This window comes from Megalops cyprinoides, chromosome 20 (genome assembly GCF_013368585.1).
Source record: "Megalops cyprinoides isolate fMegCyp1 chromosome 20, fMegCyp1.pri, whole genome shotgun sequence".
Taxonomy (NCBI): domain Eukaryota; kingdom Metazoa; phylum Chordata; class Actinopteri; order Elopiformes; family Megalopidae; genus Megalops; species Megalops cyprinoides.
The window spans coordinates 25,719,253-25,746,704 of NC_050602.1; the positions used below are offsets into that span (position 1 = coordinate 25,719,253).

Sequence of the window (27,452 nt, forward strand, 5' to 3'; positions counted from 1 at the left end):
TTGGTATAAGGGCTTTATTAAAATGATGCCATTTCTGAATGTTCCCCACCCCCAAAAAATAAATGAAACACTGTAAATTAAACATCTTGGAAACAGTGTTGAGCTATACAATAACAAGTACCTGGATCATATGTGACAGAAATACGGTTTGAAAGTGTGAGAAAACCGCGTGAAAAAATCGGGGGTGGTGGGGGGAGGGGGGGGGTCAGCTCGGCGTTGCCGCGGAGCTCACCGCCCGAGTGCGTTTATTGTGCTTGGCCGGGACTCACAGGGAAATGCTGTTAAGCTGAAATCAGTCCTACGGTGAGGGCTCTGTGCATGACAGGTACGGCATGAGGCGTTCTGCCTGTGGCGAGAAAGCCTGAAGCCGGCTTCGCCCTGAAAGGCTGATTGTCTCGAAAACGGGAGGCGGGGGGAGGGGGGGTGAAGGTGGGGGGGGGCATTGGAGGGGTAGGATCACCCGCAACTGTCGAACCGCACCGCAGCTGCAGAAACGGGGGTGCGAAAATCCGCTGCTCGCTTCAGCCGCGGGAAATTCTGTAACCTCACAGTCACAAAAAAAGAAAGAAAGAAAAGAAAAAAAGATGAACTGCGAACGCAGGCAATCAATTCCCCGCGGTTCCCAAAGTAAAAGATCCATAAAAATAACTCTCCCCTGGAATTTGAACAAAGTCCAAAAACAACATATCAGAGAGCCAGCTGCTTTATGTTGTAGTCCTAATTATTCTACATAACCAATAACTCCTTGTGTATTTAAGTAGGGGAAAAAGATACTGCTCCTTCAGACTCTGTCCAAGAGAAGCAGTGATTTATGACATGTGCATACTGTAATTAGGCATTAAGACCAGCTTTGCTGAGAGCTCTTTTTGGGCTTTCCAGCCAACACCATTGAAAGCCTTTGTTCTTCTATCTTTTCCTCTCTTCTTTGATTCTCTCTTTCTTTTCGGGGCTGAAAAATCCTAGGATAACATTGAACTGCTTCTGATGGAAGTTGGCGCACTTACAATACATGGTCTGACCCGGTGTGTAACATGATTTTCAGAGACAGGTCTGTATAGCTGTGTCCGAAATGGCTGACTCCAGCACCACAGATGATGTATATAAAGCCTCCCAGAACAAATGTTCACAGCCTTTAAATTTAAATGAATTAATTTTCAAGCTTAAATTTTGACATCATGATATCATTTCAACTTATGACCAATGCAACACAGCGGTATTAACACACTCTCATTATTTCATTCATGCAAAATTTTTGGAATGAACTCCTGTATAAAGGTGCTTCTTTTAGGCATTTGATGCCTGTCCTTGCTACCCGGTACCTTTTCTGATAGTATGTTTATCTATGCTGCACTCTTCACAGCACAGTGTGTGTGTGTGTGTGTGTGTGTGTGTGCGCGTGTGGGGACGGGGTCCTCTCAATTTACTGTATATCCCTTCCCCTAATCCTATACTCCTATACAGTTACATAGGATGCGCGGTTGCTGCGGTAACGGACATCCATACAGGCACGCTATCAGGTTAACTGCAGCCACAACAAAAGGAGCTCTCGCCATTGAGGAACAGGGAGCAGCTCCTGACGTACAATAACTTAACTGTTCCTCTATCTGCATCTCCCATCTCCGTCGGCTCTTTATCCACCTGTCCAGAGCGGGGCTGACGCTCATTTTCAGTGTCGTTCCCGCGCGATATTCTGTTCGGCCTTTTTACTGCTCGGGTGGGTTGAAACCTGACATCGTCAGGGCTGTCCTCTTTTGTGCCCCCCCCCGAATCGCCCCTCCCGGGGGATGCGGTGACAATGGAGCCGCAGGAACCCTATCGTTGCGTTCCGCGGGCAGCCTGGCAACCCAGCCCGTCCTGACGCGCGCCCACTTCTCCTCACCTCCTTGGCACCGGCCCATTTGATACGCAACGTAAGACTAGCCGGGCAGCGGACGGCGGGGGCTCTGGTGACCCGGGATGTGTGGACATCAGCTCCACACGTGTTACTCTGGCACATGGAGGGGGGGAGGGATCAGAACCAGCCTATGGGTTTTTGGAGGGTTGGTGAAAACTGCACTGCTACCACTCCGATACCTGCTTTGTACATTCTTAGTACATTCATACAGATGTACACAGAAAACGTTTTGTGTGACTGTCACCAAGACCGATCAGTGACACTGTAGTGTCACTCCTACCTGACCACGCCACTAGACTGCTTTGTTCTCTTCCATGTTGTGACAGCCTATTTTTTAGCGTGGTGTTTCTTTCTCTTTCAATTAATCAGTCAAACAAACAATCTCCTTTAAGTGCCTCTGGACGACTGAAAAATAAACTCTGTATAAGGTAAAATATTTTAATGACAGGGCAACACTCTTCCAAGGAGGTTGAAATGCACATGAACCTGCGTTGCGTTGGGTCTGTGTTGATTTCAAAGCTGCAATAATCGAACATAAAGAATGATGAAAGACAACACTAAATGCCTCATCACTCAGGCCCCGAATACTTGACTGCGAATATCGGCACCTTGTTAACATTCAGAATGGAGCCAGAAAAGCATTTCTTCCAGACAGTAAGAAAAAAAAAAAAAAAACATGACCATAATTCTGTAGTTGTGCTGCAAATGTGCACATATATACATGAAATAATTACTTACTTGCATTCTTCCTGCAAAGCTTAGGCTAAGGGAAAATTTGCGAGCCCGTGGAGACAGCTTTGTCAGCTGCTATTGGTCTCCATAGGTGGCTGGCGTGGGAATTGTGAGCATGCAGTTTGTCAATTTCCTGCCCCCATTAAGCCTCCGCGGCGAGCGAACGCCTGAGACTCTGTGCGCGACCCTCTAATGCAGACGTTCCAAAACTGCGCCCCATTCACAACGTGGTAACCCGGGAGACTGCGCTGCGTCCTCCCGACAGTCTATCTCGGACGAGCTATGGAAAGGCAGCTAAATCAGTTTAGCTGTGGTTGCACAGTAGCCGCAAGTGGTCTGCTAAAGTAATGCGGTAATTACAGATTAATTGATGTTGTGAAAATGGCTCAGAAGAAACTGCAGTGGTGGTGGCCGACTGACACACGAGTGACCTAGCCAAACAGTTTTTTTTCCACAACATATCCCTGCTTCTGGAAGTTAGAGGATGAGATAGAATGACAATGAAATGTTCTACGTATCTGGAGATGATCTAGAGATCAGTCTGTAAATACAGAGAAAGTCTGTGGATCTGAGGATGGTTTAACCATCTGTAGGCAATATATACAGTAGACATGGAGGCAGTATATTAATCTGGGATGGGCCTATGGCCATGACAAGGATATACTGTAACACAGAGTTTTTCCCTCTCAATAGGAATTTGATTCTGTGCATTTAAATTAATGACACACTTCCCCCCTCTGATTTCTGAAGGCCATTTCAATGATGACATTACAGTGGCGTGCGGCAGTTTACCACGGCAACTGATCACGGGTACGACAAAAATTGGCGTGACAGTCCGGGCTGACGTACCTGTCGGGCTAAAGCAAATCGGAACCGACAGATTATGAGCCTTAATGGACCAGGCCTGAAGGTGGGGCAGCGGCCGACGTTTTCATGGGAAATTAGTTGTGACTACGGGAGAGAAGCCTTCACAGTTCTGCAGCTAAATAGGTACAGTGTACCATTATAAAAGCTCATTAATATCCCACACGGCCATAAGATCACTGAAACAAACTGACCATTGTTGTATGGCACTGGGGGAAAGTACGGGTCATTCTGGCTGCTGCCATTTCAGACAGGCTTCTGATGGAAAGCCACAGAGAGAAAAAAAAGAAAAAAAACAGGGAGCCGCAACTGGTTTTATACGGCCGTTAGGAAATCTCCTGCCTGATCCTTACACTGTCTTACAACCTGGCCGAAGCCCGCCATCCCCCTGGGCCCAGTACACTTTTCTGTGGGTATGATGTCGTGGACGTTTGTTTTTTTTCTTTCGCTGAAAAAGCCTGCAGTTGTCCCCGCCTTGCGGTTGACAAGGCCCCTTTTAGGTGTCGTCTCCGAAAAGCCACCACTCCCCCGTTCCAGGCGACCGTCCTCGGGGGACTGCCGCTAATGATGGGAAAATTGGGATTAAAAAACAATTAAAAACTTTGGCTGTTAAATACCATTAAATGACTCATAACTCACAGGAGCCAGGCCTCTGTGAGGGTGGGGCTGTGAGGAGCTCAACCTGACCTCAGGTTTCCACTCGTTTCATTCGCGGCTCTTTTTTAACGAGCCAAAGCTATTCCTTCAGCTTCAGCTGTGCATCAAGGAGGAACATTTACACCTACATATTTTTTAAAAACTCTCACTCCAGTATTTAGTGAACAAGCTCTTTCTGCTTCAAGAGAGTTGCACCACTAGACTCAGCTGTTTTGAATCTCTTGCAGCCTTGACTTATGGTTTAGAAATATAGGGCTGATGAAAATATAAGTGAGAACTATATAATTGATAAAATCTGCAGAGGTACAGATGTGAAACAGTTAAAACATATGTAAATAGCACACGTTTTTGTCCTTTTTAGATTAGGGGAAGAAAAAACATTTAAAACAGTGATTTAAAACCACATGACTGTAAAGGGTGAACCATTTTGTCAGTTTACTTTTATAGTGTACTTTGGCATTATAAAACCATTGTGAAGTAAACTTTATTTGTTTGAGAAATAACGTCGTTTCATGATTATTTAAAAAAAAAAAAGCCCGATAAAATCTAGCATTGGTCATTTATTAACAAAATCTTCACTCTGCGGACCTATCAGGAAAACCACAATCACTTCTGCTACCTTCGGTGGAGACTTCGAAAGGAAAACGTTACAACGGCAGGACGGAGAGCAACATGTGCATTTAATCGTCCCGGTTACAAATGCCCCACGGCTACCACAGTAAAGGGCTGAAAAAAAAAACGTAAATGGATGAAATTATATCCATATGATTATATGAGACAGTTAAGGAGAAACACGTTTCTCGTGTACTTCATCGGGGACAAAATTAAACGCAGCTTTGCCTAAACATTCAGATGAAATAGTTTACACATATCATTTCCACATCCAACCAACACTTCTTTTCACAGCCCACTACATCTGTTGCAAATCAGCTTCATCTGAATCAAACGTTTGCTGCCTCTTTTTGCTCTTTTTTTTTTTGCGTGCCTTGACGTTTTGTTCGAAATGAATTCATGCATCATGGTATCGTTGGGAAGTATTCTCCTGCTTTGTTTTGTTTCTCTGAATTTCAAAATACTTGCTTTATGGATGGTTTAAGTGAGATAATAAATACATAACCCATTTAAATGCTTTCCAGATGGGCAGCCTCAGCGCAGCCCTGGTGAGAGTTAAAACTAATGCAGGAGTAAGGGAGCTAGTCATTCAGGGGACATATTTGATGCAATATCGAGCTGAGCAGCCATTTCTGATGTTTAACACAAGTTCCTGTGTTAGCTAAAAAAGCTAAATTAAACTAATTAGATTTGTATGCGCCCAATGCAACAACAGGAAGCAATTGTATTGTATTACCGAATTAAGCATCTCAAATAGTATCTGCACAGTAGGTTTTCCTCTTCCAAGCAGACATTCCTGCTGCAGATTTATGACCTGACGGTTTGAAAAAGAGCGAACAGGAAATGTATGATTGATTTTAACCAGGTTTAGTCTCCCATTATTCCTGGCATTGGGGTTATTGTGGCACACAGTACATTTATATATCCACAATGCACTGCCAACCTGACCGCAGAACAACAGGCAACACGCAGCTTTCTAGCTGTTAATGGAAACACTTTTTTGCAATTACAAAATGTAAATGTCAGAGTAAAACAGTGCTACAAATTGTTACTTTCACCCCCCCCCCACCCCCCCTGTGCTGTCTTCATCCTAAAACACTAATTCTTCCTTTGCAATTATTATAATGGTCATGAACCACTGTTTGTGTGATTGGGTTATAAATCACTGGATAAGAGTGAATCATTTCGCTCAAGGACCTACTAGCAGCTTTGTTCATGGGAAAGAGAAAGAGGCTCCGTATGGTGGGCATTAAAAAGATTTCCCAACAGCCTTCACTCTTGGCCTTCCATGAAGAAACAATTCCTGAACAATTTATTTGAACCGGTTTGCCTCTGATGAGCCAGCTCTCCGTCGATTTTTTATTGCTCCAGATCTTCTCCCTCTCTCTCTCTGCGTCTGCTCTCCGCTGTCTTCCTCCGACTCCTCCGGACTCCATCACCTGGATTTGAGCTGAATCCGCTCTCAAAGCGGCCAATCCCCGCATTGATTCCCACCGGACTCCAAACACACTAGACACCGTGTGTCAGGCAGGCAACCAATAACATTCTTGTCAGCGCTATAAAATCCAGTTGGGCTTTATTTGTAAATATCTCGGCACTTAACAATAACAGTTATTACGATGTATCACTTTTTTTTGTTCTCGATGCATCAAGTTAACATGGTACGAAGATTTTTTTGTCTCCCCTTTCTCTGTATTCATGGATTCTGCTGGGCCATCACTGAAGGTAAACGCACCACAGCTGTTTCTACAATTACACCCCCCCAAAACCGTTTATCTTATCTGCTCTCATTTTTTTTCTAATGGCTAATTGGAGAACACTATGGAACAACGCTGCCATCACCACAAAAAAACCCACTGGATAGATGTGGATCGCTCTGAACTTTGATAAACAGTGGAAAAAACCCAAAGGGGAGACGGAAGGAAATCCCCCCCGAAAATCATCTGGAGATCTGGACTGGAGCGATGTTGCTTTAATCGAGCGCGGTATTACCTACATTTTGCCCCATCCCCCCCTCCTGGCACCCTTCCCTGACTCCTGCACCGAATCTGCCCCGTGTACCCTTCTCGTACCCTTGTCTCCCATCTTCTGGTGTTGCCGTGGGGACCGCCGCGTACGAGGGAGCGCTGCGATTCTTTTCCCCGCCAGGTGAAGCTGGATATTGTGTGGGGTGACGGAAGCACGTGAGGCATCTCCCGGCACTCTGCGGTGAGCAGTTCAGCCACTTAGCACTCAGCAGAAACCCCTCCTCACATCCAGACACACCTTGGACTGACACGCCTCTTGTGCCATGATGGCTTTTCCATAAGCAGAGGCGAGCGGGATGCCCTGTGCAACTGCTGACAAGCACAAGTGTCATGCCTTCTGGGCCTTACCTGAATCCAGCTCTACCCTGTACCTTAGCAAGTAATCAATACTTGCAATTTCACTTAGTACAGCACTATTTCTAATCAGATCGCCAAGGAATGCTCCACTATTCGAGACAGAATTAAAATATCACCCTGTAACCCATATGGGGAAAAAAACTGAAAAATGATGCCCTGAACCCCGCTTTTCCAGTCGAGTTAAACTCATGGAAAATAGTCATTAAAAATGGCAAAAAATAACGATTATGTGAGCGCACTGAACTTTATAACTGTTAGATGCAGGAGAAAGCCAACACTTTATAGGACAAAAAGTGGTGTCCTAATACAGTGCAGGTTTGAACTGATTCAGTCAGTGCTCGGCTCTCAATCAGAAACAGACCAAACTGCTGGAGGAGAAGGTGAGAATTCTGAGTTTTAGAAAAGGATTGTGGGATACCGTCACAGCCAAGTGTTTGTCAGCTCATGAGCTTACTCTGCATGCTGCTCATTGGTCCAACCAATGTCCTCATTAATTGGAGCTGATTGGGCCGTAAAACAGTTGCTGACCTGGATTCGTTACCTCTTCACAGTTATCTGCTGGGAAAGAAATATGATGCCGGAGGTGTTTCCTTCAACTGTTTTAGATTTTGAGGGATTTCTCCTCCTACACATTTGGAACATGGATCAGTGTTAAATTTAACAAGTGAAGAGGTTATTTGTCACAAAAGCCAGCAGGGAACGGGGCTGGGAAACTGTGCTGACCTCTGATCGGCACAACAGCGGGAGCCCCTGGTGTCTGATTCGACACGCTCACAAACACAGAACCATGTGTACACTGTGATGTCACAAAGGACGGGGGGAGGGGGGCCGTGTGTCCTGCATCACAGACCGGCAGGAAATGGCAAAGTTCTGCAGTCAGTCATTGTGATAGTCAATACTGCAGGGTCTGATCTGGTCAAAGCCATAACAGGGGCAATATGAGCTCAAATGAGCGTTCCAGCACTTTTTACATAAATACACGAGCTGGAACGTACTTTAATGTAGTTAATGTAATTAACCTGACGAATTGAGAAGCTTGTGGCTGACACGCAATCATGGCATGAAAAGCAAAGCATTTGCCTCTGGTTCGTTTCACGTAATGAGGAAAATTTGAGAAAATGTAGATTATAATTCGGAGGAATGGATATCAACAAATGAATTCAATACAGACAGGATGTCAATCTGCACATAAGCCAATCCACTGTTTTCAAAACATAATGCTCATCCCACTCCTGGGAGCTACATTAGGAATTCCCAGAGTGCACTGCAGCTTGGCTGGTTTGGCGCTGCCAACCTCCCCAGCACCTGGGTCCATTCTTAAATAAACTGCACTGAGGACTCCACACGGAATAGACTACACGGAAGAGAAGCGTGTGCTAAACCGGACAAAACCAAGGCTTCTGCTCGCTGTATACAAGCTGTCAGACTCCGCGTAGCCTGTGTGCAGCTGGGCTCGGAGGAGGGGGAGAATTCCCCGGTCTCGCACAGTACATCGGACTGCTTTGGGCTCTTCGCGGCAGATCAACCTTCCCAAACAAGGCCCCACAAATCTCACCCGGCTCATCCTCTCCACTCTCACACGCTCACTGAGGCCTCTGCCATCACACTTGCAATGCGTTTTCTAAACCCACACCAGCATTTCTTTTATGCAACTGTATGCACAGTATAGCTGGCTTTTTTTTTTCACTTGAGGAAGCCGAGGATGGCTTTTTGGCTGTGGTTGCAGCAGCGGGATTCAGATGAATGAGCTCCCGGGTGCTAAGCGCGGTGCTCAAACTGCCACTGCACACGAGGAGAGAGCGTATCTACGGCGAGGGGGAAACTCGGGGAGTGTAGGGAGGAAGTGGCCTTTGCTTTCAGGGCCTTTAAATCACATCCTGCACGTGTCACGGTCCTGCACACACACGGGTACGTCCAAACGCGCTCACGGCCCCCAGCAGCAAGCAGCTGTAGCTCATGCTCTACAGTTAAAGGGCTGTTTTCCCGCTCCCACCAGAGAATCGTTGAATTATTAACACCATACCGAGCCTTCAAGAGGAAATGGGGTGACTTTTATCAAACCAACAACATCTCTACAACAAAGAAATGTCAACTGCCTTTATTGAGTTTTTGCTGATTTGTTCCTCATCTGTACTCAGGACTGTAACTGGCGAAATGCAATAAAGAGTGGCCCTCAGTGGTTTCCAATCAGCGGTTGGCACTCAGCATGATTAAGACCATTCCAGTGAGTTTAAAATCAGAAGGCAAGAAATCAGCTTGAAATCAGACAGTAATCACCGGTGAGTGAAAGCATTTGTGCTCTTATTTTGCCTCAACTCTGCTTTCGTTGGTCCTCTTGCATGGTGTTGGTAACACTGGGCAAGCTTGTACTGTACATTCTGGTCTGAAATTATGAAAACAGTGAATTATTTTTGTTGAAGCACACATTCAAAGCTTGGTTTTCAAAGTAAGCGGGGTGTTGGCCCATGTGACAACAATATGATTTCATCCTCTGAAATGTGAGAGGGAGCAATATTTCTCGCTACGTGCTTTGGCAAAGGGGATACACATAAGCTATTTTAAGTCACATAAAGATGTCAATGTGGAGACCAATCATCCCGCCTCTGAAGCCCTGTCATAATGTTTCCTGTGCTGCAGCTTCTGCTCTGTCACATGGTTTGGCTCCAGCCGCCTTCTCCTGTCTGCGGCATTCAGAGTTAAATGAAAGCGCAGGTTGCTGTGGTGACAGGAACGCCGGGGACGCGGGATACATCCGTCAGCCGGTCGTGCAGCTTAATCGCGGCCCACAGTTTCGCCGCTCCAGTCGGATCAGCTGGAGAGCGGTGAAAGCGGTCGCGGCTGCTCCGTTTATCGGACCTGAGGTTTCTCGCGCAGCACCGGCGGTAAATGAGCACTTGGCAGTGTATCCGGGCCAAGCAATTACGCGCCGAGCAGGGGCCAGAGCAGCGCGGCGTGCCCACCCTGTCGTCATGGCTGACTCGGACGGACATTTTGCTTTTACTATGTCATTTCATGTATAAAATGGGCATTTCACTCGTGTTTATGTTATTCTCAGGGCACTCAGTCCGGACCTGTGGTTAAACGAGCGGTGTAACAGACACTGCCGCTACAGTTTCTCTCCATGACAAAACTGCCCTCAAACTGCTAGCACTGCTTCAGTGTCAATAATGTGACGCTCGCTGAGCTCCAGGGGTTTTTTTTTTTTTTTTTTGAAGCAGGTTATTCACCCATATACTGTGGTGAATTTACTTTTCTTATGTGGCCAATCACGTTAAAACCCTTCTTAAAAAGCCTTGCGGCTCTTCATTCCTGGTTCAACAGTTTACCAAGTTTCAGCCGGGAATCTTCTTGGAGCTGAATTTGGAGTTTGGATCTGTTTGGAATACAAAATGCCATCACAGTAAAAATGATTATTAAAACAACTGTAAACGGCGAGTCCTGTGTTGAGGCCAGAAGAATTTAGCACGCATCTGTCAATGACAAGTCAAAATACAAAAACAGCAACAGTGGAAAATTAAAAGCTACATTACTCCTGCTTTTAAATGAAATGGGCCGTTTTTTGAGAGGCTCGTGTTTACAAATGCAACGCCAAAGGGTCAAAGGGCAGATGGTGCATGTTCACAGAGCTCCGGCTACGAGGTGAGACGAGAAGGCACCTTTTCAGCAGATGTGTTCTGCTCAGTTTAAAAGCAGCTCCACATACACCAAACGTGGGGCCAGACGGAGCCTGTTTCATCGGACGTTTGGACTATTGATCGGCTAATAATTTGTCCAGTGTTCAAGCCACCCCACACTGACAGTACAGTGCATCCTTCAGTATTACTTTTACCCAGCAGGATCCCCCTCCCTATCCCTGGCAGAGAAAGAGCTGGCATAGCTGTCCATCTCCCCATGCTGGTCCTCTCCACAGTTCAAATCTAACAGCAAATAAACATGGCTGTGACCTTCCGAGTACCAACCTAAGTGCCTCCTTTCCAAGAGCACAATAATACTGAAAGCAAAAAAAAAAAAAAAAAAAATGTTCGCAAAGGAACAATGGGTCAAAGTGGCATTGTGTTCAATACCAGCTGGAGAGCTCTTGAAAAGGGAGCGCGCTTGTGCAATGCTTAGTTTTGCAAAAGCAAAGGAAAAAAAAAAATAAAAAACAAGGCAGGCGAGCATAGCAACGTGCAGGCAAAATGGGGGCTTGGCTGCTGCTGTCCTTTGTCAGAAAGGCTGCGGTCCAAATAAATTGGGCAAAATCATGTTAAGACTTCCATCTCTTTGTGTGCCTGGCTTGAATTTTCTGTCCTGGCTTCATGTTCCACGCCACATTAGCGTATCTTTCCAACTCGCTACGAGGGTATTTCTCACCAATGTCAAAACGCGCCACGGCGAGCCAAAGCCATTTGATTTCTTTATTTGTTGTGGAACGCTGTTACCCTCCAGCCTTTAAGCACGTGACAGAGTGTTTCCCATTGATTTGATTTTATTTATGTAGAGTTATATACACATTGATAAATGGACAGATCTAAAGCTCTATTTTTCCTCACAATTCATGCACAGCTGTTCCATAGAGCTCAGAGCTTACATTTGGCAGAGTGTTTTCCTTCACTTTAAGACATGATTAAGATTATTCTTGTTTTTATTAGAAATTCTTAGAGTTACTGAGTCACTGAGAGTCACTGTAACAATGGTGGGTTGGAACATCTCGTCTCCATATTGCTATCATATGAAAATATCATTACTGAAAGTTCTAGCAAGAGTTATTGGAAAAGCTGAGATTTATCCCTGAGTATTTATGAAGTGATTTTCCTTTGTTGTTTATAGATATAGAGGGGAATTTTCTGTACCTTTTAAATGTGCGTAATACAGTTTAAGTTTAGCACACACACACAACCACACACACACAGGCTTGAATGTGTCCACCAGGTAACATTCAGAAAGTTAATGTCCAAACTCAAGAGTTGTACTGTAAGCTTCTGCATTTTAATGCAACAATTATTTCAGTTCCCACCTAATTATGTAAAATTTGATTAAACAAACTTGCCAACTGATGAAAAGTGTTCCCATTAAAATAGGGAACATTACCATTCCAAACATAATTTAAAATGCCGTTTTCGTATTTATGGAATATTTTGCTTGAAATTACTCACCAGGCACTTGTTTACCTTACGAGTAATATGAATCTGACCTTGGCTTTAGCCGGCTTTACTGCGTTTGCCAATAAGAGTGCTGAATCCATTACAGAACGCTGTTTATTCATATTTAATATCAATTTTCCATAGACACACTAAGCATGACCTAATTTAAAGTTTTGGCTTAATCCCTTTATGGTATTAAATTGACTCATCCGTAACACCCATTTAAGTTTTATTTTTTCCTTACAGAGAATAATAAGCAATTTTTTTGGAAACGTACAAAGTGTTATATTCTCGACTCTCGGTGTAATCTATAAGGGAAGTGTAAGTGCACAAGACACGCAGTCATCAAGGAGACAAAGAGACTTCAGAGAGTCTGGAACAAAATTAGCCAGGGTTTCATTCCCCTTTACATCTATGTAAAATGAATTTAGACAACGCAACGATGAAACTCTAAACATATGCCGTGTTCGTATGGTGCATTTCTTTTTTTTTTTTTTTTTGGAAAACACTGCTCCTTTTCACAAGTGTGTTGTAAAAACAACTATTCATTTCATTGTTTTCTAAAACAAAACATATTTGAGAAGAAATACTGTGTGGCACAGTCTCAAAGAATAGCATTTCACATGGTTTCTGCTGTTCTTCTCTGGAGAAATATAAAATTTTATAAACCACAGTATGGTAGTATTTACAAACTCAGCCTCCAATGGCTTCTATAATAATTGATTACAAATGTATGACACTAAATCAACCAGCATTTGCTAAATGTACTACAAGGTAATTAACAATTAATAGAGACGGAGGCACAGGTGATGCAAACATGTTCCTCATACCTGGAAAAAAGATGCATTGTTTGGCCAATGCCCACAGAAAAAAACAACATAAAACTTATTTTTCTGACGTCTTTAAATGCAGAGAGATGTGCTTCCTCGCTCTAGGAGGCAGAGCAGTTTTCACATTCCTTCATCTTTAAACAGAATGGTGAAGGATCGCGATGAATGAAAAGGTTTGTAAACGTGCTCGCCGCCGCCTTTTGTGGAGAGCGGCTTTGTTGGGCTGCTGTGAATAAACTCGCGGGGAGCGCTTGCTGCCAGGTCGAATTCCAGAAGTGAGGTGGTGTGGCGCGGTCCTGGCCGAGGCTCTCAGAGGTTCGCGCTGCCAAGGTTTCCAGAAACGAAATTCGCTCCTTTACTGAATCACAGAGCCATCTGGAAGGTCCTGTTCTGACCACTGACACACGCGGACACTGGGGCCCTGCCTGGCATCAACAAACACTAAATAGGAAAGACAGATGTGCTCCCCTTGTTTTGGAGTTATGTATAATTAATACAGTGAAAATACCAGGGACGTCGTTTTCTTGCTGCTTGAGGAGGTAAAGCAGGTAACCAGGCACAACAATAAACTACCCGGGCTATAAAAACATGCTTTCAGTCACATGAAATTTAAATGCCCCTAATTAGGTTTGAAGGATTTCAACAGATATTCCTGCCAGCGTTACCTGTTTTATAGATCCGATTACCTACTGTGCCTCCGTTTTCATAAAAAGGACACACTCTCTGCGTGTTTATGTCCTTAAAAGGACATCTAGTGGAAACAGCGAACTGGGTTCGTATCTGGATTTTCAAAGTGAGCAAGCAGCTGAATGGTCAGCCATAGCACCCTCACTAAATTCCATGAGTGAGAGGACATCACCATCTGCTAGAACATGTCTTACACGGCTCAGCTAAATACATCAATCTGTAACTGATTGGCATATTTAAAGGTAAGGAATATTTCACAAAGAAATGTCAAAATCCCCCAAGCCTGCCTGTAATTAATGTAGTCACTGCAGACCGCAAACTTCATTTCACAGGAGAAATGTATTACGCCAGCATAGAAGCTTTTAAGAGAGCTTGGCTGCGGTGTTAGGTCCATCCATGACTGCTGGAAAGTCTGTATAAAATTGGACAGACTTCCTCCGTCAGCGAAAGAAGCAGCTTATTGTTGAACTGTCAGCGCCTGAAACAGAGCCCGAAGGCTTCCAGATCTCAGATCCTAATTAAGACATGTTCACGAGCAACGCCACAAAGCTGTAAAATTGTTTTTGGCCACGGTGCCCCCTGTGGGCAATTTTTTGGGCCGATCCGCCATGGGCACAGCCTGAGCTGATGGTTCGCATAAATCCGTTGGATTCTGAGCTGTGACAAAGCAGTGGTGGCACAGAGCCTGGAGCAAAGTGTCATATTACTGGGGCCAGGAGCGACACAGCTGCCATGCTAATTGTAATTTCTTCACTGCCCTTTTTGCGTTGCTCTAGGTTTACTCAATAAATACACCCGACTGCAGTAATGTAATCAAAAAACGTTCCACAGATGCCACCCCCAATCCCATCCCTGCAGAAGTAGCATAAATAAGTGGATCTGTGCTCACACCACCGAACACTGGCCTCGTGACTAGGGGGGTCATAGGTGCAACTCCTGGATATGACATTACAGTTAAATTTGAATTTGGTAGATTCATTGTATGTGCAAAAATCCTGGGCCATTTTAAATGTAATTTGTTTCAGAGTGGCTTGGTTAAATCTGCTTAGTTTAGAAAACAAATGTTGACTGTTGGACACTTGCATGTATCCAAATGCAAATTTCAGAAATTTCTGTGTAGTTTATTTTTGAGGTTGGATTTCACATTTTCTCTGGGCTTAGTCTGATTTGTTCACCACACATTGAGCCTTCATAGGAAGTTTCTTTGTAGGAAACACCACATTTGTGGATATGTTATCAAGGAACACAACTTCAGGCCTTTTCACAGATGACAAAATGTCTCTGTACACTCTCTTGCAGTTAGCTGGTTAACTACCTGGCTAGCTACCAAATATTTAAAGCCTGTGACAGCCTGACAAAAGAAATCTAGACTCATGTCAACTGAAAATGTGTGGCCCATTTCCTACACAGAAAGCTTTCCCAATGAACCATGCCCATCGCATTGACAAATGGACCAAGACCACATTTTCAAGGGGTCTCAGTGTGTTTAGATTTGGTTCATTTCAGCGTATTTCCTGACTGAGCTTTGGTGTTCACAATAGTCTCCAAGCAAACTGTACTGTCCTCAGTGCGAAAGAAACTCTGGTGTGAATACAAAATAACATATTTCAATATATTAGGGCTGCAATTCAGCTGCAGTATGAAGACGGCAAACAGAGACACTAATCAGTTAGAAAGACTAACATCACCGTGAAAAATCAATCTGGCATTGTGTGGTTTGCCTGTGATGGTCCCGGAGAAATTAATCTGGACTGATCACAAATCAAGAACAGGGGCATTTTACAGGCATAACAGCTAGATGAATGTTTGCTTAATTCCTATGTCTCAGACTTCCAATGTGCTGTGCATTCACCTTAATTACTTAGGCACAAAGCCTGTTTGGGGGCTGTCCATTTCAGCCAAGCCAAGTGACAATTAAAACAGGAAATTTCAAATGGGGAGAATCGGAAGTGCTATGAAGTTTAAGCTATCATCTCACTAAATAGCAAAATTATTACCTCAAGTCCTGCAACAGTGGGATCATTCTTTTCTGAATATCAGAATGGATTATATTAAAAACTCATCATCAAGTGCTTACACATCCAATGATTTGGCAGCAGAGGAACAGAATTAGCACAAATAGTATTATGTCATCCTCTGCCCTTACTGAGAAAGTCCAAAAGGTTTCCAGTGGACCATGGGGAGCTTTCCTCTGCTCTTTCCAATTCTAAAATTATCTGGCAACTGAAGTTAATCACTGGTGTGGAAATACAATTTCTTCAATTCCCCTCTGAACGCATTTGGATAGAACTTGCGGACCTAAAAGTCCTCAAATCTAGATTTAATCCCTCCGAGATCTGCACAATACTCTGAGTGGGTATAAGACCTGTTTGCATTAGTTGAATTTCGTCTCTGTGGCACGTTAGAAAATCCGATATGCCTCGCTCTGAAGGTTAAACTAATTAAGGCCTTGTTTAGGGACAATTATGACACAATAATAATGCAAAGTTGAGCTCAGCTATAACGATCATGTTTCAGATTCGGAGCTCGTGCTAAAAGTTTACGAAATCACAAACTCAAAATAACACGTTTCCGAGAAATGTGATTAGAGCAAATCGAACACGGTTCTGTCCAAAACATTCTCTGGTGCCTGGTTACCCAGTTTGCAGAAATCCATTTCTGAAAAGTTCAGAAAAGAATTAAAAAAAAAAACAGGAGAACAAGCTGATTGCCTCTGACGCGAGCTCTGAGTGCTCTCCTTTGCAAAAGGAAAAACACATGTCGTTTGGCAAGTGAGGGTAAACTGGCAATAGAAAATAAATAAGCTGAAACAAACTGTGAAATTCATTTCATCCCTTCTGCAGTGATGAGAGCCGGTCCCTCTTCTCAACCGGGCTCTGATCACACAGCTATCGACGAACGGTCGGCCAATCTGAATCCTCTCTGACGCGTGGCGCTGGCCCGAAAATATTCACTGAAACCTCAGCCCACCTGTTAATGACTAGGATGTGAAGCTCAAGCTGGTTCCCTCCAGCAACTATCAATGTACACACGTTTTTATTTTCCATGGCAACCACATATGTTTGGATCTGACAGAAAAGACCCATCATATTTTTTGATAGTAAAAGTCAGATTCATCTGAGAGAAGCTGAAAAGAGCTGCAAGTAACTGCAAATATCATTCATATTATTCATATTTAAAAACTCCAGCAAATAACTGGAGAGGCCAGTGGAATGAAATTCACAGAGGATACGCCTGTCAGGACAATAATTAAAAAATAGAGGCGGGACATAAATCTGTCTCAGCAGCAGAGAAGAAGCCCAAACAATTGTGCAGCCTCAGTCCTGTGTAGAGGAGGGGAGAGACTGGACTGCATTATCATAAAGACTGACTGGATAACTCTGATTGCCTGACAAGATTTTGGCCTCATTCACTCCGGCAAGATAAACCAGCAAGCTTCATACATTTCCAGGCCTTTCGTTCTATTGCCAAAATGTCAGTCTTCTGACAAACGTCATATGTTTCCCGCCAGCAAATTTCATCATTTTTACATATGCCTTCATTACATATGGTCAGAATTTTTCTCTTAACATTGGGCTCAAGTATCTCAGGGGCGCATGGGATTAGGCACTAATGGGTTTCATGAGGCAATGACAAAGTGAATTCAACAGCTGAACAGTTATGCACCTTCCTGACTTAGACACACATTCCTATTAGAAACGGTGTGCATTTTGGAAGTGGACTGAACAACACTGTCTCTCTCTCAAACGTTTTGGGGATTGTGACGTGCTGTCTGTTTTGGTTTCCTTGGGACACCCCCCGAAGGTGACATCACTGCTGCAATGGATCGCCTCTCAGATGACTGGTAACGTCGTTCGGCTTGTGCGACGCGCCGGTCCTTTTCCAGAACGCGGGGGCCTCTTCGGCGAGCCGTAACGAGAACTGTAATCGAACATGACGGCGGCGCGCTCGTCTGGAATCGATAGCTGCCGGTGCTTTCCGCTGATCCAGATTTTCCGCTGTGGCGGAGACTGGAGGGGAAAAGACAAGTGTCTGCTGCTGTCTGCCCCTTTACATAAACCCGGCCGCAAAACATGAGGTCAGCCGGAGCAGGTGCCCGTAACCAGGCCCTGTAAAACTGTTGGGCCTATTTACAGGAATTCAGTCAACAATCAGATCCTGTGTTGTTTAACATCTAGACAGTGAATTATCTGTCAGCGCTGGTCACTTGTTTTCACTGGGAATCAATAACCAATTTAAAACGCCAGTGATATGGTTTTGATATGACTTCTGAATAGATGGTTTTCTGAGTTTGTCGCTCACTGTGACAGACGACATTAAAAAGACCTGTCCCTTCACTTCCCTTTGCTCTGGGCCTGCAGAGTTGCCAATGCTGCTAGCAGGCGAATCGTAAAAGGCCATTAACACCCCATGATGTCCCTGTAGTCGTGCTATCTGTAAAAGGTAATTCCCCCCGTTCAATGTACAACACATTCCACCCAGTAAAACTCTTTCTAGTAAAACGCGCGTAATTGACTTGTCAGTCCGGCTACCCGTGCCTCTCCCCAACAGTGGCGTTTTCTTAAACATTACGTTGCCGTGCCTCATTAGCAGAAACTCGACACAGCAAGGAGAGTTCTGGATCAGTCTTAATCACGGGTAGTAGCTACCAGTCCCGGCAAGCGTAGCTTTGTGAGTGAACGCCGCGGCTAACTTATCCCGACAGCACTAGATGCCACGCATTTATAGCAATACAAACCCATTAATGTCAACTTAACGAGCACCTTCCACAAACACTACGGCCTGCCACGGCCGCTGCCGGCTTATGGGAGAAAAGTGTAGGCCTCCGCTTTAATCAGCTAGCGGTGCTTACTTTTTTTTAATCTCAACATCTCACTTGATTGCTCACCAAAGTCTTTGTTGACACAAGGTCCCCCACACGCGCCCACTCTGTTTAACAATATGACTCTATGGCAGTGTCTGTCTCTGGGGCTTTCTGGACCCCGTTCCGAGAGACAGCGTAATAGATCTGAAAACACGCACGTTCAGTTGTTCCACCCCGCCGGCAAATTTATTGACATCATGCTTTCTGAAATATTAAATTCCATGATATATGCTGACTTTTATTTTCCTTCGTGTAAGGCTGCAGCTATAAGTTTTAAACACTGGGTTATTTGACATCGCGGCTGGGCCGTCCCCCTAGTGTACGCGCTCACTGTGTAGTATGTGTCAGCTAATTGTGAGGGGGCGTGGGGGGGGGGGGGGGGGTCCTGCTTCTCACTCGGTTTGAAACGGTCCCCAAAAATTATCCAGATGGTATGGTTTAGCACCTCGGCTTTTCAACAGCAGAGATTTAAACAAAATCCAAGTTGGCAACACTAATATTTTCTCTGGAAAATTAGCAGCTCCCAAAACATCTTAAACATTCAAAAATTCTCCGTATATATATTTTTGAAAACTATGCTAAGATATAAAACATGCACCATACGCATGGCCTTCATGGTTCAGTTAAAACTGCGGGAATCACATTCCTGGAACATTGAATCAATTTGTTGCAGCACAATTCACATTCCTTGACAGACAATACCACTTATTACACTGTAATATATTATTTTAAAATACGTCTTTTGATCGTCCTCCTAATCATGATGGATGATTGATAAGTACTGGTTATACAGCAATGCATTGTGGGATTTGTCATCGGTAAGAGGCTCTGCAGTTTTTCTTTCCAGTTTCAGGTCATTATTAACCAGACAGACCACATCTGTTCTCCGCACTTATTTATCAACATGGGGAACAAAGATAATTAAATATCCAGAAATACGTCATAACAAAACCTCTGTCAAAATAATCTTAAACATAATCCAATTCCAAGATTGGTGAAATAGTTTAATCAAACCAAATAATGGTATTTTGCTCAAAGTTCAGACGCTCGGCAGAGGATATATATTGGTCTTTGCCTGCTTTCATTATTTGAACTTAAACCCAGACAGCTACGTCATCCATCAAAGATATTATAAATCGAATTGGCTTAGGACGTAAAATAAAACAATACCGGAGAGTTAATAAAAGTTGAGGTCAAGACCCGCCATCAGCTTTTCCCATATGCAAATTTTGTCTCTGCAACGGACAAAAGGAATCTGAAGCTTTGATAGATATTTACATGAACTTCAGGTTACATATTTGGATTGTCTGAGACATCAAATCCCCAAAATTGCCTCACATTGACCACTAAGATATCAAAGCCTTAGGACGATTACAAGAATATTTTTGTTGGATATATTTTTAATATTAATGTAGACAACAGCAAAATGCAATAAACTAAAACAACAGCTGAATTAGGTATGAAACATAACAGGATATTGCAGAGAGATTATGTCGTTTCCTTTTAACTACTCACTCTGCCCTGAGCAATGACCGTAAAACGAGTTTAAGCATCCATTATTTGAAATTCAATGTAAAATACATTTTTGTGTTTAATGTTTACGGATGCTGGGTTTTATGGGGGTCGGGTGAAACGCGCGCAGGTAGGGATGGTGAAGGCCGAGCCGTCAGAGCGATTCTTCTGTTGATAATGACTTTTTCCTGCCAAGACGCCGCGTGTAACAAACGCGGAGCAGCTGTGTTGGGGGAGTGTTATACTTGGATGCGACTGGGCTTACCTCATGAGTGTACTGTGGAAACTGCCGCTGGAAAGATAATAAAGGACTTAGCAGGCTTTTGGTCAAGCGTTTGGTTTTAAATCAAGATGTCTCATCCATTTCCTCTGAGCAAATCGTTAGAATTCCAAAATGCCTTTGTCTGCTGCAGACATGCAGAACAACAGTCCGGAGTGCGTGCACGCGCTCATATACACACGCAAGCGCACGCACACACACACACACACACACACACACACACACACACACACACACACACACACACACACAAGCACACGCACACACACGCACACACACGCACACACATACGCACACACACACACACACACACACACACACACACACACACAAAACACACACACATACAAAGCACACGTACACACACACACGTACACACGTACACACATACACACTCACTCAGATACACTCAACGATAAGTCATCACTGTAGCAGTCATAGAGTCGCTGTGACTACGAGCCAAATAAGGAAAAAAACCTTACTGGGAAAAGTATTCAAACCACAGTATAACACGCCATGTCACCATCTGCAAGTTCAACCTTATAAGTGTATCAATCACTTACGCTAATTAACATTTCTGGGATGTAATAAAATGCTTTACTGGAAATATGTAACCACTTAGAAGAGTTAAATAAAGTCAGACTAAAGTTCACACTCAGCTAAATGCTTGTCTGAAGCAGTGCTATCATCATTATAATCCCAAATGCGCATGATTACAGCCTGTGATTCTCCTCAGGTTGTGTTGGACCCTGGACACCCCCACCCCCACCTCCCCCTCCCCTTTACATGATTCATCCTTAGAAAATGCCTTCATGCTCCCAGAAAATGCTCCTGGATGAACTCTTTGCAGACACATCACTTACAGTGGTGAGGTTTTCAGCCCTGTGTGCTGACAAGCTACCTCATTGGCATGTGCTTTGTGCCCATTTTGTACCCATCGAGGGGCCAGCACGGACATAACTGAACACAGGAGTGCACACCAACACACACACATTAGTAAGCCATCAAACTCATACTGAGCAGAGTGGGGTAATGGGTCAAGCGCTGGGGTCCAGACCAAATGGTTACTGTTTCTAATCTTGGGTTAGGCCAACGGTTGTTGTGCACTTGTGCAAATTACCACGGAAGATTCAATATTTGTGGCTGTATCAATATCAATTTATCCATTAAAAAACATCAATTCATAAGTTCCCTTGAGAAAGACGGAAGGGAAAATAACAGAACATATAACAGTATTATAAAACAAGGCACGCAAAAAGTGCATCCAAGATTTAAATAAGTACAGTTTGAAACCAGAATTTGCACAAGTTGCCCTACATTCTCACATACCAGGGATCAGGCAGTTTTGGGCTGGATAGAAGTTGCACAATCAACACGAGTTTTTCGCATTCCTGTGGAGTTTTGCAGAATACCTCACAAACCACAGGCACATTAATGCTGCTGGTCATCGTTTCAGATGTCGGAAAATTAATTTGCCAGAAAAAAGGGCCAAACATTCCAAGGACACTCAACATTTTTTGTACCTTTTGTTTAAGTTTATGCAAACTGTTATGGTGTTTCTGATTATAACAAAATTTCAGTGTACGCTCTCGAGGAGCTGTGCTTGTGGTGATGCATGTAACACAAGGAGATGAACTGCCAGCATTTGTCGAATGAAAACCTCTTTTTCCTGATGGCCAAAAGAGTTTGATGATGACACAGTCATGAACAGAATGCGAATATTATCGTAAATCTTTCCTATGCCTCATTCGGCCATTACATTACAGATTACAGAGGGGGGTGGTTTCAATAAAAAGCCAATTAACCCAATCCTCAAAGGACTGCAAGCCACTTGAATATCTGATATAATGGAGTCGAATGTATTCACCATTTGGATGTTAACCAGATGTGTTTCACCGATTGGAGTTTTCCAGATCCACATGGGGTGTACATAGTGTCGGAAGACCAAAGTGAAAACAAATACAGTATGTGGTTTTCCCCAAACACATAATGTGGGGTAGTCGAGTATTTGTAATATGCAGTTGGGACTTTTCCAGTAAACCTCAGGGTACTGAGAGTGGAAATTTGCTGAGTACTTATATTTGGTCATCTTACGTGCTACAACTGTTGCTTTTTCAATTTTTAAATAGTTAATTTCTGGGACGGAAAAACATTCAAAGTTTAACATGTTCAGTGTTAATGTTTAAAGATGTTAAGTCATTGTTTAACTGTATTAAGCCCCCTCTTGAACTGACATGGCTTTGATGTAGCAGGAAGCAAGCACAACAATAGAGGTTTACCACAGGCCAAGGCATGCTTACCTCAATGAGGAAGCCAACTATATGCGCCAAGCAGGGTCTATAAAACCCGTAAAACCATATGCTGCACAACGGTCTCGGACAGGTCTAGCTATGTTAACGAAAGTCCTTTAATCACTAGCTCACCTGCCGTCCTGTACACTAACAGCAGTCTTTTATGGACAAAAAGGTGCCTACTTAATGTACTGGTAGTAGTTTGTATACAGTATCAGTGGCGGTGTCTAATGGAGCCCACCTGCACATTCAGCAGCTTTGTCTAGTATAACACCTATATCGAAAGCAGTCCTTTCTGTACATCTATACATCTAGTTTGCAAATGGCCCTATCTTACACAACTTGAAGAAAACACAAATACACCATGTGTATGATTTGCACTTGCTAAATATTTACTGTTTGTCCTTGATTGTAACTACTTGTAGTCTGTTAGATAGGACCTAAATTCACCTTCATTCAGAGCCAAAGGCCCCAGTCGTCAGTATGACAGCAGCATTGGAGGTACTGTGAGTGGGGACTCACCATGCATTTGTTGGGCTTCTCTCCGGAGTGGACTCTCATGTGGATGAGCAGCTTGTAGCGGGCGTTGAAAGGCTTGTAGCGGCGGACGCACCCGGCCCAGAAGCAGGTGAAGTCCTCGCCCTTACGCTGGTCGATGTGCACCTTCTCGATGTGCCTCACCAGCTCCTCCTGCTGCTCGTAGGTGGCGCTGCAGTCAATCCAGCGGCAGGTCTGCTGATCGCCGGCCTCCTCACTATCGGGGGCGGCGGCCAGGCCTGAGGGCTTGTGGGGCAGGGCTGAGGCGGGGGGCTGGCCCTGCAGGTGCAGCAGGGCCCCTGGGGAGGGGCTGATGTACTGGTGGAGGTGGTAGGGCGGGGGCAGGCCGGTGTGGAGGGGATGGTGTCGGTGGCTGTGGCGGGGGTGGTGGAAGAGCTCCTCCTCGCTGTGCGACAGCTCGTCCAGGGGCTCCTGTTTGAGGGCGCCCCCCCTCTGGCAGCCCTCCAGGAGGCCCTGCTGCAGCACGCCGTTCACCACCACGCTGAAGCCGTCGGCCGGGTCGGGGCCCGGCGGGGGGAGGGGCCGCGGCGCCTCCTGCATGGGAAGGGGCCTCTCGCAGTGGGCGCGGTCGGGCTCCCCGGGCTCGGCTGAGGAGGAGGAGGCCGAGGAGGAGGAGGAAGAGGAGGAGGAGTAGGACAGCAGGCAGGCGGCCGGCGAGGGCAGGCCGCAGCCCTCCTCGGGCGCCTGGGGGCTGTGTGGGGGGAGCCTCCGCTGCACTCCCGGCGTCCGCAGGAAGGGGGCGCCGGCGTTGACGCAGGCCACCACGGACATCTGGGAGGAGCAGATGATGGCGGTGATGTCGATGCCGTCGGCGGCGGTGCTGGCGGCGGGGGCCATGGAGACGCAGCGCCTCTTCAGGCTGCCCGTGTGGAGCAGCCGGGCGGAGTGGCGGGGGTCGGCGGGGGACAGCAGCGCTGGGACGGGCCCGCCCTCGTTCCCGAACGGGTAGGACGACAGCGCGCTGGCGAAGCCGCCGTGGGTCAGCTCGATCTCGGGTGGGGGGAGGCTCGCCAGCCCTGCGCTCGAACCCGCGCCGGCCCTGCCCGAGAGAGGCTCGGGGGCGGACGGCACCCCGGACGGGATTTTGTACCTCACCGGGCTCTCCTGCTTGATGTGCGGTGGCTGGCGGGGGGTGCCGCTGAAGCAGTGCCCGCCATCGCTGCCGATACCCGCAGACGCCAGAGCATCCTGAAAGCCAGGGCACCTGCAGAGAAACACACAGAATTAGCACAGCATTAGCCATCTCCTGCTAACACACAAAGGCCAGGGCAGTTTAGGGTGTAGCAAAGTCATTCAACAGGGTTCACATTCAAGTCAAGGCACAACAAGCAAGCACTTAACTTTCTCACCTGGGCGAAGCTCTGCAGAGCAGGCTCTATCCCAGGAGAGGAGAGGAGAGCAAACACACCTTAATCAGATTTGCCTCTGTTTATTTGTTCTTAATCACTAGTCCTTTCACCGTCAAAGACAAAGGTTGGTTCATCTGGAAGCGTGGAAGCGAAGACTTCGCATCCAAGTCAAATGAAGCGATAGTTCAGAAATATACTTCCGAAAAAACCTGCTTTGTTGCTGAATCTGTGTGAAAACATGAAATATGTTTTCTTTTCCTTCTTTGGGAGTTTGCTGAACATGGTAAAACCTGTCCACTTCCACCATAATAAATCTCTTGTCAACATGGTTCAGCCAAAATGGTGCCCAAGAAATGTCTGTCATTTTTTCCCTTTCATGGCTTTATGGAGCACATAGACCTGGTTGTACTTTTCTGTGCAAACATACTGCAATAAATAATACAGGAATTTTTTTTCTGGAAATTTAGTAAATTTGTAAATGTGAGCAGGAATTAAATTATGACACTAGAACTTGAGAGGGCATTAAGGAAGAAAGCTCATCCTCATTCATATGTTTAACAAAAGGTCAATCCTTTGTCAGAAAAATACATCTGTTTGGAAACTGGCTGGGTCACCAGGTTCCCTGGCATTATATCAGCCTCTAATGGCACATCATTTAGAGAGCACTACATTATTGTGGGACTCTTTTCTCCAGGACTGAGAAGGAGTTCATATTTCTCCAGGTATTGCTGTGATCTTTTACATAATAATTCCTGTCAGTTCCCTCATTATAAAGTCTGTGTCATGCACCCAAGAGATTAGAGGCGTCATTTTACTCTTTGGTTCATGGAAAGAATACCTTCTTGTCCATTTTCTGACAGGCTTCCCAGCACGTGAAGGGACAGGGGGAAGTAATGAGGAATTACACAACCCTTCATGACAAAAAAATAAAACAGCACCCCACCAATGTTAATAAAGATTCTGCACATTCAAACCATCCACTGGCAGGCCGGCTTCCTTTGTCACACTCAGAAAGGAATTTGTGAGTGCAGGCCCCTTTGGGTTGGATTAATTCTCTCTGAGAGTTCATGCCAGGCGTGTCTGAAGTTGTTTCTATGTGGAAGCTGTGGCGTTCATAGAATTAATCCCAACAATTTCCTACTGAAGCAAAAAAAAGGCTTCCCACCACATTAGCTGGTCTGTGTTCCTTGTTGGGTAATTTTATGCACAATTACATCTGGCTGATATGTTTAAAAACTTCTATGTTGTAATACACATATTTAGAAATTGGCATGAATTGACAATTGTTATTCTAACAAGAACTGGTGTGAAAACGTCCAAACTATACCATTAAAAATATGTGTATGGATTAAATATCAACTGCAATGCAGTGTTTCATAAAATTACCTCATTCCTTAAATGAAAAATGATACCTGAGGTAGGGTATTAATCATGACCTCCCTCTGTCTCTAGCTTCCCATTTCTACAATGCTGAACCAGCTTTAAGGCTCATAGACTGTCACAAAGTTTAAGCTCAGTCTACACTTGACTAAACCAGCTAAACCCAACCCAGCCCAGCCCAGCTACCTTGTGTTGTCATGGTGATGGTTTCCCTGGATACAGAGGCCCTGCGCAGTTCGGTCACAAGGGGTGGTGAAGTGCTCCCCTGGCTGGCTCACCGTCCGGTTCTGCCCGCTCCTGGCCGACACACAGTCCCCGCCCACCACCTCCGACACGTCCTTCTTCCTGGAGCAGAAAGGGCTGCAGGCTCCATTCACTGCAATGCGCGCACACACACACACACACAGCGGGTCATGGAGCAGGCTTCACACGCCATTTACCAAAGAGAACGACACTCTCTTCTCTGCCCCCCCCTCGTTCGTCTGTGCCGGCTGACCGGAGCTTACAATGCCTAGCTTGATCGGCTGGCCATTCATGATGTGCAGGGCCCTGGGCTGACAGACAGACTCCTGTGCAGCACATTACATTACATTACTGTCATTTAGCAGACGCTCTTAGCCAGAAGGACATATACAGTTTTTACATGTTATCCATTTACATAGCCGGACATTTACTGTGGCAATTATGGGTTAAGTACCTTGCTCAAAGAAACAGCAGCAGTGCTCCAGCAGGGAATCGAACCAGCAACCTTACAGTTATGAGCTCTGCTCCTTATCCAATGCACTCCTGGAACCCTGACGGGATGGTGGGGGCGAGTGAGTGGGAGATGACTCCCGAGCGAGCAACTTCCTTTGAGTAATGCTACTGAGAAGTAGTGGGTGAATGAATCAATATGATATGATTTTTTTTTCCCAGAACTAATTCTGCTGTTCTGATTGCAGAGATGAATCATGGTTAACTCAATCTGTTCATGAGCCACTTTCTGCAGTGTTCTAACAAGACCTTCACCTGAATGAACCAAATTAGTGAGAGTGCAGACCCAACCGTGTTCAGGTGACCGATTAAGTTGCTGGGTTAGGTGTCAATTTCTGATAGGCTGGCGGGTTGGAAGCCTACACCTCCTCATTTTCCCCAATGAGCCGTTTAAGCTGGTGGCTACACACAGCGTGTGAGTGTACATGAGCCTCAGATGACTGTCACACAAATCCATGAGGTGAATCAGATGAGTACTCAATCAACGCAAATGGCTCATGGAAATAATTCATTAAGCAAACGATTTGTTCGACAACTGGACACCCCTACTGTAAGTCTGATATTTGTTACTCCTCCAGTGGTCCTCTCTGCAGGGATGTTAAATGTTTTAACATGCGCCACTGTAGTGAGGGAGCAGTCCTCATTGTTCTCAGAACTGAGATGCGCACACACACTTACAGTA

General features: G+C 45.1%; 1 protein-coding gene across 1 annotated transcript in view; it reads right to left on the minus strand.

Annotated features, from left to right (window-relative positions):
- LOC118795428 (zinc finger protein GLIS1) overlaps positions 1-27,452 on the minus strand; it is a 68,103-nt gene that overhangs the window by 29,164 nt on the left and 11,487 nt on the right. The window contains exons 2-4 of the mRNA XM_036553890.1: positions 26,204-26,362; positions 23,933-24,492; positions 23,253-23,875 (exon numbers count right to left, since the gene is read on the minus strand). Of these exons, the coding sequence (XP_036409783.1) occupies positions 23,253-23,875; positions 23,933-24,492; positions 26,204-26,362 (1,342 nt within the window). The remainder of the gene's footprint in view (positions 1-23,252; positions 23,876-23,932; positions 24,493-26,203; positions 26,363-27,452) is intronic.